The 21,489-nt window shown below is 47.0% G+C and overlaps 1 protein-coding gene across 3 annotated transcripts in view; it reads right to left on the bottom strand.

Annotated features, from left to right (window-relative positions):
• NTRK3 (neurotrophic receptor tyrosine kinase 3) overlaps positions 1 to 21,489 on the bottom strand; it is a 212,891-nt gene that overhangs the window by 12,949 nt on the left and 178,453 nt on the right. For 2 of the 3 annotated variants that reach the window (XM_068409847.1, XM_068409849.1), the window contains one exon: positions 18,958 to 19,201. In XM_068409847.1, coding sequence (XP_068265948.1) covers positions 18,958 to 19,201 — 244 coding nt within the window. Of the gene's footprint in view, positions 1 to 7,743; positions 7,819 to 18,957; positions 19,202 to 21,489 lie in introns of all 3 variants that reach the window. The other variant, XM_068409846.1, reaches the window with a different exon arrangement.

Here is a 21,489-nt window from a genome sequence, read left to right as displayed (position 1 = left end):
CGGCAGAGGCAAACCCCAATTCCCCCCACACACACCATGAGTTAGGCCACTGTAGAGACATATTGAATATATGATGCTAATGGCTAAACTTCCTGAGACCTAAAATAGAGGAGGTTGCCCTGGCCATGCCCTTCCTATGCCTGCCTGAAGCATCCCTGTCAAAAGGTGCTGTGGCATGCAGAGGAGAGGCTGCAGATGGTGACAACAGCCAGTGGGACAGGTGCAGGAGAAGAGAGCAACTGCACCCATCTGAGCACGGCTGCGATGGGGGAGCAGCAGCAGCACTGGGAAATGACAGAACTAAAACCAGCGATAGCCAAAATGGTGGCATGTGCAGAAGGTGAGGCTGGGGTCTGGCTGCAGGATTGCGCTGGAAAACAAGCTAAATTTGAAAATTTGAAGGAATCAAGCATTGCATCTTCTTCTACTCTATTTTTCCACCCAAGACTTTCTGTGCATTGAAGTTTCCTCCATTCTTTATCAAGTTCTCTGGATGCCCTTGAGTAGGACAGAGTTGCTGGAGTCCCATGCATTTTAACCACTGTGTTAAAATTCTTCCTCCCTCCTTTATTTAGCCAGGAGTGTAAATAAATAAGCAAGCCCACAAACACAGGAACCAGGTTTCCAGATGCCATTAGAGCCCCCAAGCACTAAGTGGCCATCGCAGATATTGCTGGTTGCCTTCTGCTCCCCTTCCTGCAGCCAGACAGACACTCCACCCCAGTGAGCCGCACTGGGACCATTTCACAAACCCAGCACCCGGTAGGAGACATCTGTCTGTTTTTTGCTGTAATATAGGACTGTTTCTGATGGTCAGCTCTCTGAACCAGGCGAGTTTTCCTAGAGGAGTCTCTAGACATCAGCTCTCCATTAGGGTTAGCCACAAGAGGAAGGACGGAAGGAGAAAGTAAGTCTAAAGAAACCACTAATGTTCTGCAATGTCTGATAGGATGAATGACCCCTGCAGCATATGCTGAGCAGACAGGACAGTCCTCAATTATGTCATTGCTGGAGCATTTACTTCAAGGAGAAACGTGACTACAAATGCTGGGCTTAAGCCTTGGCTGGTTTCACTGCCTCTGGATAAGCTGCTCTAGTCCCAGAGCATTAGGTATGTGTATGCACCATGCACAGGCAATGACACGCATGTCTGCATGTGAAACAGCTTTACAGCCCAAAGAGCAGAGGTGAAAAAAACCCTCTGTTAAATTCCATTCTGCCCTCTTTCCTTTGTGAGTGAGGGCCCTAAGGGATTTGCTGAGGTATTGATGGGTGCCAATCCAAATATGCCAGTGGGCAACCCACAGCCTCCTTCAGGAAATCACAAGCAAATCTCGCCTACATGATGGGAATTTCTTGCTTGCCACACTGATTTTCCCCAGCCTCCTCCTCACCGCATTACCCTTGTGCTAACTTCTATATACTTCTTTCAACGTTTTCTAACCTCTAAGCTCACAACTTTGTCAATATTTGCAATCAGGCAGCATGTCTCCCCACTCTGGTCATTCTTTAGACAAACTATTTACATACGGCTCTTTCTGTCCTCAGCAATCAATTGCTTCACACTGTCTTTTTTTCTGCTACATCTCTCCAGAAGCTGTCAACCTTATGGATACTCTTTGTGGGGCTGAGTCATGGACATGTGGCTGTGTAATAAAAGAGTATTTAAAATAATTATTGCTGTAGAGGCACACAATTTGCTCTTTGACTTGGGTTCTTTACATGGATGGCTTCAGAAAAGCATTTGTTTCACTGGCACACTGAAAGCCACAAGCTTGCTGAGGAGCTGCCACCCCACAAGGGACTGTGTTTGGTTCGAAGAAGACCAGGTTTATAAAGACAAAATGCAACATGGCCTGGGGCGGGCACAATCTCACTTTACAGTGATACCTGCTGTATATTGATCAGAAGCAGCTCGGTGCTTTATTAGCCATACGAGCGGTGCGATGAGCTGCTACTGGAATTTGTTTTTGATAATCAAAGGCATTTCTCATTCTTCGAAACACTCTGTGAGTAGGTGTTTGATTTGGGTGTGTGTGAAAAACAGAGGCCGGCAATCCAGAGCAAGAGGCAGGGAGGCAGCAGGCAGAGGCAGGGTGTTCTGCTGCCCACCCCTCGTCCTGACCCATGGGACATCCCCACTGTGGCATCCAACACGGCCCCGGGGACATCTTCCCAGCTCTTCTGCAGCTCTGTGGCTCAGCAGAGTCCCCCACCACTGCCAAAGGTCTCCCTGATGAGGCTTAAAAAGCAGCAGCCGTTGCTGCTGTTCACCCCCAGCCGCCTGGCACACGTAGCTCCCTCCTTTCTCTTTTGGCTTCCCTGCATTTTCCAGGCAAACTGCTCTGTTTTTTTTCCCTCCCTCTCACTGACAGGTACAGGTGGCCTTGCTGCCCTCTCATTGCACCTCCCTCAGCTTGAATTTTAAACTATTCAACAGCTTTAAATGGACCTAATGAGGTTTCAGTCTGCACTTTGCTGCCATCCCTCTGCTTATCTGACACCGGGAAGAAGAGTGGTTTCGAAACCTATTGCAGACTTCTCTGTGTTGGAGGTCTAATTGCATGGTAACTGGTGACCCTGTAAGTACAGGGTAATCTGCTGTGTAATACCAGGGTAAATCATCCCAGTACTTCTGTCTTTTCCACTGCAGCCTTCTGCAGAGATGGAAATACAGCCAGTTAAAAAGTAATTAATCTTTGAACCGCTTGACACTTGCCCAAGCCAGTGAGGAGTAACCAGCAGAAGCTCACTGGCTCTGCACAGGCCAAGGGACTGGCCCAGGAGCCACGGCTCTGGGAATGTCTGGTGTCACCTGCCCAAAGCAGGGGCCACTTTGTCACCCAGCCTCTCCAGGTACCAGCTGCTTGGGGCAGTGGGTATGGGCTTCTTTCTCAAAGCTGGATGTGGCTTTCTCCTGCCTGCCCTGCGTTAGCCATTGCTTATTCAGAGGGACTCATCCAGAGCCATCTGCAGGAGGAAGATGGCACTGGGGGTACGTGGATGCCAGAGGGGAACAGGCACCCACCCTGTCGGTGCTAGCAGGATGGAGCCAGAGGTTCAGAGCAGCTCATCCATGAAGGGTCTGGGGCACTTCCTTACCCTCACCATGAGGGAGGTGCGTGGGAATGGCACCAACGCTTTCCTCTGAAATGATCCAAACCAGGCACAGCCCCAGGCATTCACCCTGCAGAACTCCAGGAAAACCAGCCATGAGATCTGCTTTCTCCCTCCCTGCTGTGAGATGCACTTCGTTCCTCCCATGCTGACAGCCTGTCGCCCCGGGGCTGGGGCTGCCTGGCTGACCCCTGGTACCTTTATGGCCATGACATACATTTGCACACATTTTAGACCTGCTGACATCATTCCCTCTAGAGAGCTTCAGGTTTTTGTAGTAACCACGGTAATGATTTTCAGATTATAGCCTAATAAAATATTTTAATTTGTTAGGAACATTAAGATGGGCACCGTAAGATTCTTATGACATTTAAATGGTGCTTAAAAAAAAAAGACAGGGGGGAGGAGGGTTCTGAGTGCATTTCTTTTCCAAACAGGAGCACTGAAATAGAAAGTCAACATCCCACATGCTGGTACCGAGATCAGCTCTGACACCTCCCCTCCGTGCCTGTTTCACTTGAATACCTGCCAAGTTAAATAAGCAAACATGGGATTTCGGCGTCCTAGTTGCAAACCTGTTTTTGTCAAGTGAGCCCTCCTCCTTAGTCACGCTGGCTGATTATGCTGCGTGGCCGTGACCTGATCTAAGCACGTACAGCTCTGTGTGCCATTGCCCTCTATGGACTGAGTCACAACCAATGGGTGCTGCCATGGGTAACGCAGCAGTTTTGCACCTCTGCCTATACTCACCCATTTCCCCCCCCCCCCTCATTCATTTAACACTCTAATTAACTAACTGAACAAGACTGTAAAGCAAGCAAGTCATGGCTCTAGAGCATCCCATTATTTCCATGCAACATACACTGTGTGCCACAAGGCAGGCTGCTGCACCAGCCCCTGTCCTCTGGCTGGGTAGCAATTGCATGGTTTGGAGTGAATAAGACTGCGCTGAATAAAGCAGGGGCGTTTGGGAGGAGGAAAGATGCCCTCGCAGCTCTCTGGGTTGATATGGCTGATAGCTCTGTGCTTCGTTTCCTAACCTGTAAAATGGGGCAGTGCAACTCACTGACTTCTCAAAGATGCTCTGCAGGTAACAGCTTGTACAGTAAAGTAATAAATGGCATAGAAAAGCTTGCCAAGAAAGGGAAAAAGAGTCAAAAGTTTAGCTCAGGTTTAGTTATACCTGGCAAAAGAGACAGAGGGTTACACAGTGGAGAAGAATAGCAAAGTTCCTTTGTTCTGTGAGTACTTTTGCCTTGTACCTCAACTGGATCATATAAGATTAACGGCAGGTGATTATGTAAAGTCTGTACTACAAGGCAGAGGCAAGTGTGAGCTCGGGCCTCCCCGTTATCATTACCTGACCTTGCACGTTCCCTTTTGCAACCTCAGCATTTTTTTGTGGGTAGGATTTCTGGGTGGTTATTTTAAGAAAACTGTGTTAAATTTCTTGCCTCTCTGCCAGGTACCTGCTGTTTAACAAACGGGCCATGACTAAGCATAGACTGGAAATTAGAAGCATCTACGAGTTAAAGCAATGAGATTTGGGGACTGTCTTCCCTTAGGAGCACATTTAATAGTGGTGCTTGATTATGAAAAGGATAAATCTGATGTGATTGATGCAACAGGGGATAGGATTTGATGATCCAGGGAATCCCTTCCAGCCTTCTCTACTCCTAATGAATTTATATTTTAAGGGCGGGGGAGGATGCAGTGCTCTCCTGATGGCAAACATCAGCGAAGCATGTAGATACCCACTGATGGTTAGTGGGTCTCCAACCCCAGATTTAACCACTTCCCATCACCAAGAAGGTGGAGCAGGTCTCTCTCTTGGTTCTGCCCATTCTGAACATACCAAGTGGAGGTGGGTGCAAGGATCCTACCTGCTTCCCTCTTTGCATTTTCCAACTACTGAGGACTTCCAATATTCACCAGTACCACAAACATCTCAGCTCACAGGTTCCCTATGTATTTCTAAGGTACTTACCTGTCTCCCAACACCATAATAACTGTGTCCCTTGCAATCTTTTTTTCATCTGAATCTCCTCTGTGAAGATGAGTTTCCCCTTGTTCCCATTTTAACAAGGGGAAACTGAGGCACAGAAGGACTAACTGAATTTCCTATGGCAACAGAGGGCGTTGGTAGCATGGAAGGGACCTGCAGCCCAGTCCAAGACTGAGATCACACTGCTGGACTCTTCTTCTTCTCCATACACCTGACTGAGCTCTCCCTTTCACAACAGGAATAGCAGAGCAGAAAGTGTTTTCCAGCCCAAGCATTCACTGGTCTGGGATTCACGTCCTCTGTCAAGCCAAGGGGGCTGAGCTTGGGGTTTCTGAGGGCACAGTGCAAGGTTGTTTCAGAAGGGATGCACAGGGAAAGTGGTTATGTTCCTTTTTCCCCCCTGAGTAGTTTTAATTCTTTAATTCCTACTTGCTAATAAGATAAAATGCTGTGATTTCTGCAGGATCAAATAGTGGTGGATAAGCTAAGGGAGTTTATTAATTAGCTTTCGGGCTGGGAAAAAATAATAAAAAGAAGCAACACAGTTGTAGATGATAGCTATAAATATGACTCAAGTATTACTTGCCATGACATTTTAGCCAAGGGGAAGCTGTCATTTTAGTGCTGGGCATGGCACTCAGTGAATAAAAGTCACAAATGAGTAGTCAAGGCTTTCTCTCTCCAGAATGTGGCTATTCATAGACATGTGCTACATTTCTCCAGGGCCTGATCCTGCAAATAATACCAGGTATAGCATTTCTGTGTGTGAGTGCTTCTCTGGCTTCCCCAGGGATTGCTTGGAGCAGTGAGTGCTAAGCCCAGTGGTAAGCGGTTGCAGGATCAGATTCACAGTGTGCCAAGCGTTTTGGATGAAAAGAGCTATAAAGAAGTCACATATTATTATGTCACATTGCAAAGGTCAACCCCAGTATTTGTTCTGTCATAAGGACATGATTGAAAGGCAAAAAAATAGTGTCAGAGCACAAGGGAAAATAATTTTTTAAAAACTGCCTTCAGGGCTGAGGATACAAAATTACATCAGCGCTTCGAACTAAACTCCCATCCACACCCTGCAATTCAATTTTGGCTCAGAAAGGCATAAACGTAACAAAATCACCTTTCGGTGGCTCATCTTCTTATCTGCTGACATATCCCCTGTAAAATCAGTGATATCTAAACTCACACTCCCACGTGATTCTGGGAACAATCAGGAGCTGCTAAAGCCCAGCTCTGTCAGGGATCCTGGGAGGGCTTTGCAGCATCCACTCAGCTGCTTAACACCGCGTGGGCATTCGCGTAATGTTACTGCCGGGCAGGAGGAGTGGTGGTGGCGCTGGGAGGAGGCTGGGCATTGGGACAGGTAGTCCTTCATCACCTGGCCAGGAGCATACACGTCACCTCGCAATAGCACAGGGAGGTTTGGGTAATTGGACCCCGGTAATTTGTCCCAGTCATTGATACTTTGCAAATATTTATGCCCATTTCTCTGGGGTTGCTGGCATAGGGAAGCTATTGAGAAGTGTAGAAGCCATCACTTTCCTGCCTTAACTTATGAGAGTTCATAACTGCTCTGCACAGTGTCTTTGGGTGGGTTAGCTTGACCCACATCCAAAACAGACTCAAACAAAGGCTCCCCAACTTTCTGGATCAAGTACTTCCTTGTGTGCCAGCAGCAAAACTGCACAGGGCAATCAAGTTCAATGTTCGGCCCTTTCACAGGCTTCTGCAGCTAACCTCCAGTAGCCTTTCAGCTTGCTGGTGGTGGCTTCTGGGATGCTGTGACAGCTGGGGATCCACCAGGCTGAGCATCCCTACACAGAGGCTCCAGCATGCAGCGAACACAACGGGATGATGGCTCACCTCTGTGGAAGGGAGGGCAGGGTGAACAGAGGTGACACCAGCCCTCAGCTGGCTCACACGGCTCCCATCAGCCACCACACCTTGGCAAACCCCAACTCCTTTGCACTGCCAGAGCACCGAACCCGCACCGATCCCTCACTGCCACTCCACTGGGCAAGGGATGGGAGGAGCACTGGGGCAGTGATGGTTGACATCCACTCAGTTGCAGCTGCAAGCACCCAACCGGTCAGACACCGAGGCTGTGTCCAGACTAGAAGACAAGAGGCGTCAGGGCTGGCATGTGATGGTCCAACTGTTCAAATGGTCTGGTTTTAGTCCATGTCAATTTGACAGAGTCCAAACAACTGTTAAGAGGATAACACAAGTCAAGGACAGTTCCCAGTGAGCAGTGCAAATGCCACCCTGCTTGGAGGCATGGAGCGGTTTAGCTGCATGTAGACAAACCATGCTGTTCAAGCTGCCATCAGAGCCAGAGGACAGCCTATGCTGTCCACTAGTGCAGACACAGCCTGAACGCCCATGGAGGAAGATTTCACTGGGGACTTTTGCATTCATCCTATGTTATCTCACCATACAGACAAGCCCCAGACAGTTGCTATAGTAGAAACATGTGCAGTTTCCATCACACGTGAGAACCCCTTTGCTGCCAAACGCACTAGACCCGACCTAGTCCCAAAGCCGCTCAAACCCACATGTCATTTCATGCTCAAGCGGCACCAGTCCCCCGCTTCCAGCTGTCCCACGGGTCAAGATCCACTCACTGTTGCAGCTGCCGGTGGTGCCAGTCTCTGTCGCTGCCACGCTGCGCTGAACTGGCCCTTCGGACGCGGCCCTTCCTGACAGTGAATGGGTGAAAATAAGGGAAGGAGACAAACAAAAGAGAAGGGAAGGGTGAGAGAGGGAGGGAGGGATGGGGGGGGATGAAGCAAGGGGACAAGAAGGGAAAGGGTACGTCTTTAACCGAACCATATGTCTTTCACTGGCTGCAACATCCCAACACTGCACAACCCTTACTGCAAGGGCACGAGGCAGGTGAGACCCCCTAGCCCTGATCACCACCACCTTGCACCCCACACCATCACCTGCACCAGTGTAGAGGAAGGGCGAGGGGCGAGCACTGGTGCTGGGTGAGAGTCAAGAGGGGCTCTGGCCTCTTGAAACTTCTCCTCAGACTGTGAAGCCACATCCCTTAGGGGACCCAGAGTCCCTCTCTGGACAGGAGAAGTTTGAGGAGGCTTTAGCGGTTCCTCTGTACCTGGTACTTAAGCAACCTGCTCCTTGCCCACCACCAGCCCTCCTGGGCACAGTGCAGGGACCCATTTACCTCTACCAGAACAATAGCCAGGCCACACAAGCAACCTCGGGCTAGTCAGAGTAAAGGGCATCATTGGCCAGATGTCCCAGTGAAGAACCTGGTACATCGCCCTATGCTTCCCCGAAAGTCTTTGTCCCATCAGTACTGTCACAGGTTGGGGGAGCAAGAAAAAAACCTGATCCCACAGCTTCTGATCACCCACAAACCTGCCAGTGCTCACAAAACTGAGCTTTAGGAGGGGAAAAGGCCAGGGAAATGATGGAGCAGAAAATATAGCAGTACGTTTTCCAGTGTATCAAAGCGGGAAAGATTTGGGGAATAGGCGAGAGGAGAAGGGGTAGGGATCTCAGTGCACAAATTAAGAGTGAATGACAAGCATAACGTCTGCTGACTTTCTAGTAAAGTGTTCGTGTTCCTACTGGGACAAACAGGAGAGAAAATCCCAAGACGAAAGGGCAGTTGGTGAGCATGGTGGTTTGGGGGGAGACGTTTGTCTGTGCTGCTTGGGAGCTCAGGCTGACAGCTGCCCAGGGAATACCAAAAATATGGCCACAGGGTGTGTCCAGCTAGTCATCACCCTGGGTGCCTTCCCACCCCGCACCAGAGGTGAAAATTCAGCTGCTAAATGTAGCTGACAGCTCATTCTGCTTGGGGAATTGCCCCATGAATGACTGACTCGCCTCCCTTCCCAAAAAACTGAGGTAGGAAATGGGTGGGGAAAGGCTTAGAAAATTGTTTCATGATGGTTGTTTAAATTGCCTCTGCATTGCAATGTTACAGTGAGGGAAAAAGGAAAGAGAGATCTATCGCATAAACCTGCATCCTAAAGCCAGCTGTGGCAGAGGTGCGGACTTTGGAAAGAAGCAGAGCAAATGAAGTCATCCAGCAGTGGAAAACAACATCAATATAATATAGTGCAGAACAAAGTAAACTACCTCAAACACAGAGCTGAAAGAGAAACATCTTCCTCTGTCAGATCTATTACCATGCATTTATTCCAATAACAAATAACTAACCCAGAGAGTAACCCGAACCTGATTTATTCTCCTGTCTAAGTAAATATGAAGAGGCAGCCGAATCTGTCTGTAAAAAACACTGATCTCATATGTTTTCCTTGCATGTATTGGAAAAAAAATAGGAGTGGAGGTTCTGCCTTACTGCCAGGGGATGCTGGCAAAGCATTTGAGCTATAGATATTGTATCTTGTCACTAATGACTGCAGGGAACTAAAAGGGATTTGGATTTTTTAATGCTTCACATTAATTGATAATTTGGTCTCAGAATCCACAGTGGAACACAGGATTTGCTATATTGGATCAGTCTAGTGGCCCATAAAATCTGGCGTCTTGCCTCAGTGATGCTCAGAAAAATTGTCATCCAGTGTCTTTGCTTATAAAGTGGTTGGCCATTTCTGTAAGGCCATACAATCCAAACAGAGGAAAGGTCTTCTCTGGTCTGCACAGGAAGCCTCTTTAAAACCCTGAAACGTGGTTTTGGCTGGGCTGTATTATTTCTTTTTGTTTTGGTTTGGTTTTTTTTAATGCAAGGAAGAAACTCTGTAACTACAAACCTTTTCAACAGACTTGCTGCTGGTTTTCCTCTTGGTCACCACAGCCCAAATAGTGAGAAGGTGAACTTGTGTTTTCAGGGGGCAAATGAGAACATGACTGGGGCCAGAGGCGGGGAGATGCCTTGTACTGAGCAGAGCAATATTGATTAGGCAGTGTAAAGATTCCCCTCACTAATTCCTTTAGCAATCTTACCATGTGTTACCCGCATAATTGGATGGGGAAGAGAGAGGTGGAATCACTTAAGCACTCAAAGCTCAGCACACGTCAAGAAAAAAATTCCTATTTTGTGTGTGTGTGTGTGTGTGCAATTTTGTGCATCGTTGCCCATTGAACATGCTCTCTTTGACAGCCTAGCCCTAAACAGCCTGTTTATTAAAGACAGCTGCTTGCAAATAGGGGCTTTCTCCATCCAGCTGGCGTGGAGAAGGAGCTCACTGTGGCTGCGAGAGAGGCAGGACTATGAACCAGGGAGGGGATCATGAGGGGAAAGCCTGTGGAAACTCTGACCATGTAGGAATCAGGAGGAAAAAAGAAAGGTAATGGTTTCTCTCCATGCAAACATCTTAATTAAGGACGACAATGAAGATATTTGCATCTTAATTTTTCTAGGGAGGTCTTCAGTTTGTCTTGAAGCAAGACTTTTCACACTGGGGGAAACATTTAAGCCTATCTATCTCACTCAAAAAGTCCCTACACCACTCCAAAAATCAGAAGAAAAAAAGCAAACCAAGTCATAATTTATCCATGCTCCCGTTAAACTGGCTTATAACTTCTCTGCCTCCAGTTCTTTTGCTGATCACACTGAGGCTTGGGGATGCTCTCCACCTTTCCTGACCGATGGGTGATGTCATAGAATCATTTGGTTGGAAAGGACCATTAAGATCATCGATCCAACCATTAACCTAACACTACCAAGTCCACCACTAAACCATGTCCCTAAGCACCACATCTAGTTGTCTTTTAAATCTCCGTTGGATCCGAACCTGCCATGAACCTCACCAGGTCTTTTAGGTCAGGAAGTACTGAACAACAAACAATTCCTTCCTATTCGACTACATCTATGATCTCCACAAATGGAAGGTCAGGAGTTAAAAAACATCAGGAAGCTTAACTGAAAGGCTTTGAACTCCTAGATCTCTCAAGCTCAGTCCAATGGTTGGGAGAAAGCAAAAGCCTCAATTGAAATGTCTGGGAAGGGGGCTGAGCTTTGATTGAAAGATATTGTATTTTTGATTAGCTCTCAGTAAGTGTGTGAGGGTTTGGGTGGTTTGGGGGAAACATAGAGGGGTTAAGCATGGAGGTCAGTATTCGGGTGAATATTGAGACTATGTTAAACAAAAACTCTGAGCCAAATGACTTGCAATGCAGCAGCAACATACCCCAAGCAGGAGAAGAGGTGAGCATGGAGGTCAAATACCATAGCAGGGAGTTTTTATTTCCCCAAAACAAACTGCTCTTTTGTGCCTGTGCTTCAAAGAAGATGTCACCAGATTGTGAGAGCTCTTCACCTGCCACATCCCTCTCATTACTGAAATGAAATAAATGGCAACAGCATGAAAACAGCAACTCAAGCAGGAGAAAGACAGGTAGACAGTGAGGAAAAGGAGCAGGGGAGCAGGGTGAGGGTGGAGGTCTTGGCAGGGTGGAGAATTAGGGCAATTACCATTTCTGAGAAAATGCCAGAAATACAACACAACCTAATTTCCCCAATTAATTCATCTGCACTTGAGCTGCTTTGTGTGAAGGGCTCTTAATGTTTCAAACAGGAGGGGAAAAAAAAATTCAACATTTGTTTGTCTCTCGAGTGTTGAAATGGGGAAGTGTTGAGGAATAATGTCTGGCTAAAACACCAGATGATGCTGTTATGTCTTCCATTCAGGACATAAAGAACTGTGCCACAAATTCAATTTGCAGATGTTTTTATAGGAGCCACAGAGATATCAAAGACCATCACGTTCAATATCACACTGACTTTTCCTGCACACAGAACACACCAGGACAGGTAAAGAGACACTTAACCCATGCACACACATTGAGCAGTTCCCTCACCTCCCGTTTCCAGCCCTACTGCAAGTTAGGGGGAAATTGGTTCTTTTGTCCCCAAACCACCAGTCAGGGCAGTTGTGAGGCACCATTGCATGAGCTGTCCACATGTCATGGGGCATAGAGGTGTTTATCTAAGGGGAACGATGGCAATGAAAACAAGGAAAGAAATAACAAATCAGGGGTTGGGGTGATGGGACACATGGGGTAAACAGGGGTTGAGAAGGGCATGTAATACTTTCAACAGCAGACACGGGCTCCTGCCGATAGCAAGACTATAGTTCTACCTGGCTGGCCCATCTGTTTCAGTACTGGGGGTCTCCAGGTCACATCTCCAGGTCACTATGAGACTTTTTTCCCCTTACTTATGTAGGTATGACAAAGCAAGACATGTTCTCCAGGATCCCACTTAATACAGGAGAAAATGAAAGTATTTTTCACTTCTGAGTCCTTTTCTTAGTGGATCATATATTTACAGATATGAAACCTCCCCAATACCCAATTAGAAAGGATGGAGAAAGAGTGGCACATTGTATGAGACAGAGACAAAAGACGATGGCAAAAAGAGTGGCACAAAGACAAAAGACGATGCTCAACTGCTTAGCATCTGCACGGCACTTAGGTATTTGAAATGGTACTGATGTTGGAAGCTGAACGTGACACACACATTTGACCATCTACGCAAGATCCCACACAACAGTCAGCACAGCCAGGGACTGAGCTTGCTTTCCCCCACCCATTGACATTGAAAGGCAGCCCGACCCCACTGTTTGGGTGCATGGAGCCTTGCTTGCTCTCTGTCCAGACCTGACTACTCCTGCCAGCATACACCGGGTCTACTGTAAAACCTGAGAGTGGCAGCTTTTTTTTTTCCCCAGAGGGAGTCAGTACCATATCCCAGACAGAAATTCAGAGGGAGTTTTCCCCCCCTCTGCCTGTTGGCATTCCCCTTTGTAGGTGATGGTGCAGAGCCCTAGCACACTCATCGCAGGGCTCCTTCCTGGTGCTAACAGGGCCGGGCAGCAAATTCCCTCTGCTAGGATCAATCTCCCATGCTGTAAACGCGCTGCATGAGATGGACAGCAAAGCAACAAAGAGAGCATCAGGGGACATGAAAGCCGGTGTTGTACAGCTGAGGGATACACATGGGCATTAAGGAGCCCTGGCAAGGATGCACAAAACGTGCCAGTTTGAGAGTACAGCGAAACCTCTGCAGTGAGTTCAAAGCTGGTGGGAATAGAGCACCATTCAATGATGATGTGATTGTTTAGGGACCCTCTATCTAGGAGAGTGTGGGTCAGACTAAATCTACTTTCAATGTAAGGCTTGTCTATTAGTCTTATCTACCATGCTGAATGAGCCTCCAAAGGGGCATGACCTAGGCAGCAGCTAAACCTCAGTGATGTATTGCTTGTGTGGAAACGTCACTGGAAAAATAACTGACTCTACCCGGTAGAAAGAAAACAATTTTGAACTCCAGAGGAGAACTAAAGTAAGAGATGGTCTAGATGGGAGATGGTCATCAGAAAGCAACCTGACAATGGCTACTGAAAATCATAAAGAATATGGGTTTTTCACTAGCCATTTTAAAGAAAGAGAAGAAAGAAAATGTTTACACAGTAAACCTTCATGCTTCAGAGGAGGAAGCATCTGCCAGAGGGATCCCAGACTTTTTAAAGAGCACTGACCTAAGGCCAAAGTCATAGTAGAAATGTTGTTTTGGTTCTGATGGTCTAAGGATGTGAGAGGTAAGGTTCATAGGAAGAGATATTAATCTTTTATTAAGCCAACTGATACTACTGAAGGAAAAAAAATAAAAGAAAAAAAAGAAGAGCTCAGAGAGGGCTTGTGTGTCTAAAATTAATTCTTTTTTCCTCCTCCAACAATATTGTATGTTCTAATAAAAGATATTACTTCTTCCTGCAAACCTTGTCTCTCCCAAATTTAAACAATGCTCCGGAGTGGTGGGGACACAGAAGCAGGGAGTGTTTTTTGTTATTATGTTTAGCTCTGTGTTGCTAGAAATATAAACATATTTTCAGAGCCCTTTGCAAATCCTGCATGGGTCTTTTTTTGACAAGCAGGTGTCCTCTGTGTGATGAACTGTGACCAGGAGCACATTCAGGACAGACCTCTGGGAAAGAATGGAGCTGAATCCCCTAGAGGTTTCCAGCCCAGCCCAGGATTCGGGCAGGTTGCCAGAAGGATAGGACATAAGAGACCTGGACAGAGTGATGTCTTAATGAGGTTTAATGCCTACATAAATCCTTCCTCTAGTCAACATGTGTCTTTGCTGGGTTCCCATCCACATCAGGACATTACCTTAGAAGTTATTAAGGACTACTGACTACGATTTAAGACTGTGTTCTCTTCTAAAGATGAAGAAATACTGCCCTTTCCCTGGGCAGCTGCCACATGATTTTGTTTTGGAATTGAATTATGTGTTTTGGGGGGAAGAAAGGAAAATTATCTGGATTTTACTGGAGCACAGGTAAGTTCAGAGCCACAGAAGGGCTCTGGGAGCAACCAAACGCCAGTCTGCTGGCTGAGGGAGCAGACAGGGGTCCTAAGCACAGCCCCAGTGATGCACCCAACTCTGGACAAACCCCCCAGGCACCGTGACAGCCTCCACCTCCTCAGGCAGCACTGGGCAGGTGCCAGTGTGCCTGATTTGCTGCAGTCTCCATGCCACACTCAGCTTGGCCGAGGCACAATGTTCCTGACCTGCAGCGTCCCACCACCTGCTGTCACCATCCTGAGTCATACCTAAAAAAATCACCTACTCGCACATTTTTTAAAGAAAACAACAAGGAAAATGAAATCCGCCCAAATGTTTTCTCTCCAATATGGATATATTCCATCCTGCCTTCCCACAGAGACCCACACCAAAGATTGCACAGCACATTACGCAACACATCACAGAAATGCTGCTTCAGCATCCCCGCCTTTACTCTTCACACAGAAGCTGGGCTACTTCTCTCCATCTCCCCAGTCCCTATGATTTCCAATCAGATGCTGTTTCACCTCTCCCCACCACCTACACCTCCACAACCATCCTCTCTCCATCCTGTCTTGTTGAAAAAAGGTTTAAAGGCAACAGCTGATGGAATCCCTCTGTGATGCACAAGGAAAAGGACGCATCTGTCTTCAGGCAGAACATGGAGAGCCTTGCGGAGAGGGAAAACAAGCCTCTCTGCTGCTTTTGTTAAGCAAATGTTTGTTTTCTGTATCCAAATGTGTAACAGGAAATTAAGCAGTTCACCTTTGTTAAAGCACTCTTGCATCCCACAAATGCAGGAGCCAGATGGTGTTCTTTCTTTGTTTTAAAAGATTAAAAATGGGAAAGAAAGGAAATGGCTAAGAGCTAATCCTCAGCCTGGAACACATTCACATACCCACATGCCCGGTTATCTGTGCTCATGGGGCCTGGGCAGGAGCAAACACAGGGACCCAACAGACTGAAGTGAGTCAGCTTGCAGAGAGCTCCAGACCTGTCACTTTGTGTCAGCTTCGAGGCGGAATCCTTCACTGTGTTCCCAGAAAATGACAAATTACAGTATTCTCCCTGGGCTGCAGCTTGGACACACCAAGCAATGTTTTCTAGAAACCACCCAAAGCAGAACTTTGCTCCAGGTCCTACCCCTGGGAAGGGCAGGCTGTCAACAGGAGAGCTCTTGTGTGCAAACACCGAGAATCAGTCTTGGGCATTTCAACAGGCAGGTTGTAGATGTGACCAGGGACAGCATCAAAGAGTTTCGAAGTTCAACTCTTCAGCCACATCTCCACCTTCCATAGGTGAGGCCCAGGAGCAGTTTGGTTACCACACTTGATCTCATTTGCTCCCTGCCTTTATCAATTCAAAAGGCCTCACTTGGGGTACCTTGGTGGATTTTATGGTAGGTCTGTGCACTCGAAAGGATTCTCTCAGGAGCCTTGAAGAGCCAGTTTTCATGCAAGGGATGTTAGGAATTAAAATTGCGAGGAAGACGGAGCACAAATGCACAACTGTTGTGAAGCCATATTGTTTTTCTCACCTACATTTGCAGAAGAAAGAGAATGCTGCTTCTTACTGGAGTTAAAGTCAGATCTAATACAGTCAATTCACGTGAGCCTCATGCGGCTTCATTAGTGTCACATCCAGGTTTCTGTTCTAAGGGTTGACTACTCTTGTTCATAGGGAACTTAACTTAGAAGTGCAGGTTGCCACATAGAAACCAAATAGATTTCCCAGTCCAGAGACAGCAAGGCTCACACCAGTTCTTGCAGAGAATGAATGCAGCAGTGCTGTGCAAAGGCAGAGGGAGAGGACAGGTATGAGATAGTGATGGATGGCGAAGGACTGTCACACAACCACGAGTGCACCAGAAGGGGGAATGAGATCAGCTCCACATGCTCTCCTGTCCCACAAGGTAGTGATTAGAGAAGGAGATTGAGAAACAAACCTATCTGGGTTCTTCTCATATGCTAGGAGGAGTGTGGCTGGGCTGTGGCTGGAGGAGGGATGAAGGACACTTGGCTCCTGGACTTCTACTCTTTGCTGCAGGGAATATATGGCTTGGACAGACTTCCCAGCTCTGCCACTGAATCCTGCTTTGGCCTTGGGCCAGTCACATAAACCCTCTGCCCCTCACACCACCAGTGTAAACATAGTTAATCAGAAACTTATTTTGCTAGGACCCCTCTTTGGACAGCAACAGAGAAAAGGTCTCAATGCATGCAGAGCATGGACTTACTGATTAAGAGTTTTAAAAGTACCAAAAGTCAGTGAAAACAGAAAGGAAAATCAGCTAAGAACAAAAGGCTGTTTTCTTTGTTTAGCCCATACCTGGGGCTAAACAATAACAGTTTTTCTCTCACCCAATGTCCCTTCCCCAACCAAGGAAGGAAACTGGGAAAAAGAGGGAGACTCATGGGTTAAAATTAAACAGATTTAATAAAATAAACCAATATACATGCTAACACAAAACACACAGAAGTATGCTTAGCTACAGAGTTGCAGCAGGTTGTTCCAGGAATAGCAATCATAAGCAACCAAAAAAAAAAAAAAAAAAAAAAAAAAAAAAAAAGAGGCTAGAAGAGAGGAGAGCAAAACCAGCCCCACCTCTCCCTAGCAAGCTTTCCCTTTTATAGTGAACTTGATGTTAATGATATAGAATACACGTGTGGGCCAGCCAGGGTCAGCTGCCCTGCATTTAACTGCTGATGGCCTTGATCACCATGGCTGGCCACAAACTGAAACAAAATCCCAATGAAACCAGGACAGCTGTGTTGGTATGAAGGTCAGCTCTTGCTCTGGTAAACAGGTGATAACTAGTTATTGCTTCAGTCATGCATGGCAATTTGTGTTAGCAGAGAAAAGTCCACTAAAAAGCTTTATGACACTGCACGAGATACCATGGAGCAATCCTCAGCAAAGCGTTTTGCACAAACAGGATGAGGTCTGCAGGACACCACCACAAAGACAAAAAATCCCACAACAGTGAACTGGCCTATGGAGATCTTCTCAATTCTCACTTTTTGGGGGCCCTCCCAGCCTTCACATGGCAATAGCAGCAAATTCTCCTATTGTAGAGAGAGCTCTCAGTGCTGCAGGAACACAAGTTCAGCTGGGATTATCTCAAGCGGTGTGACGCTGACTGTGGTTGAGGTAGGTCTAACACGGCTGAAGTAAAGGAGCCAGGCAAGAACATGGGCAACCGCATGGGCTGCTTCTCATCCTCCCCTGGGCTCTTCTCTTCCCTACTCGCTACTTTCTGAAGTTTCTGCAGCGATGGGACCACAGCCACCTCTCTTCCCTCATCACTGCCCAATAACTGCACTGAGACCTTTTCCCAACATGGGATTTTGTGATGCACAGTGAAGAACGGTTCCCTCACTGCTAATTACACTTAGTGATAAGCCAATGTCCTGGGCTGGAGAGGTGATATGTCTCAGCAGAAATCTGATCACATTTTTCCTCCTCCCCATCACAGTAACTCCACCTGGCAGCTGCCTATCACATAAAGAAAACCTTCCGACTCAGATCAAGACCATAGGTCAACCCTTTCTTGGGTAGCTGATAGAAATCATCCTCAAATCCAAATATCCCTGTTGTAACCAGAAATAAACCAGCCTTACTCCAAGTATCAGGTTAGAAACCACTCCTCCTTAGCCTGAAAAGCCCTTCCCTGCTGGTGGACAGCCCAGCGACAAATGCCTACTCCAGTGTGCTTCAAACTCTGCACATCACAGCTTCTCCTGTAGCTGAGGAAGGGTGAGAAACACGCTGTCCCCCCAGGGAGGCTGCCATCCAGGGCAGATAGGGCAGTGCAGACAGGTACAAAAGGAGTGTGCAAGACAAGGGGACAGTGCGAGCACAAATCACAGAGGAAAAGGCTGGAAAGGCGTTCTTGACTCATTGAGTCCATCCCCAGAGACGAGCGAAGGATTAGCCTCTGCATTAAACCCACGCATTTTTATCTAGTTGCTTCCTGAACTTCTTTAATAACAGGCCCTCAGCAACCTACCTCTGGCAAATTGCTCCATTGTCTAAATGATGACCCTGTCAGAAAAAAGTGTTTTGAGGTCGAACTTAAATTGCCTATTATTTCCTCTTCCATATTTTATGCACTTATCAGTCAGTCTTTCAGTTGCCTTTTCTCTAGGTCCCTGTATTAAGTTTCTTTAATCTAATACCAGAGGTCACAGCCTGTAGTCTTTGTAGTCTCTTTGGATTACCTTTAAATTATCAATGTCTTCAAAAAAGAGGGAGAAAAAGTAGGAAGGAAGGAAGAACGGGATGACTTCAGAGCCATCCCGAAGCATGTGACTGTGTGCTGGGGTATCAGAGAGAGCACTGTGTGTAGGCATCTGCATGGATGTCTGAACTACAAGCATGCCCAGGACTGAAAAGGAGTGAGGACAGTGGTTCAGGAATACCTGATCGACATCTGTGTGCATGTTTCAGTGAGGGAATAACCAAATGAGTGAGCCCAAGAGCTCCAAAAACTGATTTACTGTAACATTTCCTAGTCTCCCTTTGCTCTGAGCATCTGCCGCTGCCTTACCCTGTAGTAATCAGTGCTGTAGACATCTCTTGACATCCCAAAGTCTCCAATCTTCACCAGCAGGTTGGCTCCGACCAAGCAGTTCCTGGTGGCCAGGTCTCTATGGACAAAGTGCTGGGAGGCAAGGTACACCATTCCAGAGGCGATCTGGCTAGCGATGTGGAGCATCTGGGATAGCCCTAGCTCCCCTTTGGCTTGTCGAGGCTGCCCATCCACGAGGATCATAGCATCTGGGCCATGTGCCCTATAGGGAGGAAGAAGCAAAAAGCATAGAGTTGGGTCTCAAAAGTGACCAGGAGATAGGAATCCCACATGGTCGCTGTTCCTGCTGGGGTGGGGACTAGCCCCCAACTCTGCACTGTGAGGATGCACACACAGCTCCAGTGGAAAGAAGAAAAGGAAAGCATAAGAGAACAGGAGGTTGGGGGAACATTTGGTGGGTGAGCGGGTGCCATACATCCTTCTATGATTCTTACTCTTCTGGAAGCAACCTCTTATGGCCACAGAAGGAGACAGACTTCCAGGACAGAGGGACTATTAGCTTGATGCAACTTGGATATTCTTCTCTGACAAGACCTATGCAAAACTAATGAGCCTCCAGATATTTGTATGTTTGCTCCAGTAATTCTTACACCTGGGAAACCTTCCCAGTGGTAGAGATATCACCCCCTTTTCTTCCAGAGTCATCATACTTGCTACCTAGTCTCTTTATTAATGCCAAACAGCCTCCTCTATTTATTCCAAACACCATATCACCAAACAACTGCACCCTGATCAATACCAATACAGCCAGAGATCACAGAAAAGGTTTCAGAGGAACAACAGCAGCTTCATCCTGGAAAATCCCTTTTATACCCTAAGCCATCCCAGAGATAACAAAGGTACTGTGAACTGTGAAGGCATGAGCAGAGGTGCAAAGGTTAGACCTGGATGTCAGCAGATGCAGAGAACATCCTGGGCAACAAAAGGAAATATTTTGCTGAACCAAGTGCATTGTAAATGCAGAACTTAAGGTCAGTCCCATTCCTGTCCTGTCTCCTTTTTAGTCCCCTCCCTCGCTGTGTACCAAGCCTGTCTTTGCCATGCTCCCTCTGTGATGTCTCTTCCTCTGGTAGAGCTCACCTTGTGGTAGCCTATGTGAAGGTGGAATAACACAAGCCCTCATATTTAGGGAAAAGCAAGAGATTTCACTGTGACCTTCCTGCTTGTGACTAAGATATAGTACAGCATTTCCTCCGAGGCCTTCATACTATTCTCTTTGAAATTATTCTTGGCATTTCACCCCTGTCATCAGCACTAACCCCACGGAGAGCTAGCGAATTGAAATTGCACGTACAGAGCTTTCCCTCCTTCTTGACATGGGACTGAACAACCCACAACAGGATCCAAACTGTTTCCTCCCTTGTCTCTGTTCCTTAATTGCTCTGTTGGGCTTGAGGGTGCACCAAGGGATTAGCATCTAGGTGTTTGGGGATCAACCAATTTGGGGAATGCCCTTGTCCTCAGCTACCTCCTCTTACCCTGCCACTGGGAACATGGCTCTGAAGGTCCCCTCCTGGTAGAAAGGACAGCTGGAAGGGGAGAGGAACTGTAGAAATGAGTACTGATGAGCCAGGAGTGTTTTTTGGGAGCCACGAGTGGATGCTGCTGCAGTGAATGTGGGATGAGCTGGCTGGGAGCAGCACTGCAGGTGGCAGGGCTGGGGCTGCTGGAGGCATCTCGGAGGCTCGTGGGCATGATGGGAGCAACAGCACGTTGGAAGAACTGCTGAGGGCAAGGAAGAGCTGCAGAAGCATGTATGCAGAAATGACTGCTTGATGTCTTATTTAAACAGCCCATGGACAGGTTTACCCCAGGAAATTACCCGGTGGTGACAACAGATGTCGACAGCAGGTGAAACTGAGCTAGGCCTGAGCAGGTTAGCTAAAAACAGCAAAGCAGGACAAACAATAGCTTCTAAAACTGTGCTGGACAGTTTGTACCAGTCATGGCTTGCAGTTACACCATATTTAGCTGCAGCTGATACCTGTTGTCATCAAAGGTAAACATTCCTAGGTGAGAAGTGAAGGATATGTTACTATCTCATTACTGGCACATTTTTCAAATACAATAATGGCCCCCAAAGAAATGTCTGTGCCTGAAGGGAACAGGTGATGTTTAAAAAATGGTCAGCCAACTCCTTTGTTTCACTGGCTCTTTGTACATCCTACTATATAGGACACATCTCGGTATGTCCTATATAATACATCACCCCCCTCCCTCCCTTTCTCCAACCCACATGGTTATAGTCCAGAAGAAAGAAGTATCAACACATTTATGAGATTAACAGGAGGGGTATTAGCACATTTAGTTGCGTCAAGAAGCCTGCAGGGAATACGAGAGGGGTCTGCCCATCTCTTCTTGGAGAAATGGGTTTAATTCAGCTTTACAGAATGGCCATAAGATTGTGTGGATCCTGTTAGAGAACCGTTGGGTTTTTTTTTTTATTATGGAGTGATGGAGGCTTTTGCCAACATGGGGAAGAAAATCATC

Source organism: Nyctibius grandis, chromosome 11 (assembly GCF_013368605.1).
Source record: "Nyctibius grandis isolate bNycGra1 chromosome 11, bNycGra1.pri, whole genome shotgun sequence".
NCBI classification, from domain to species: Eukaryota; Metazoa; Chordata; class Aves; order Nyctibiiformes; family Nyctibiidae; genus Nyctibius; species Nyctibius grandis.
This window is presented reverse-complemented; position numbering and strand designations above follow the sequence as displayed.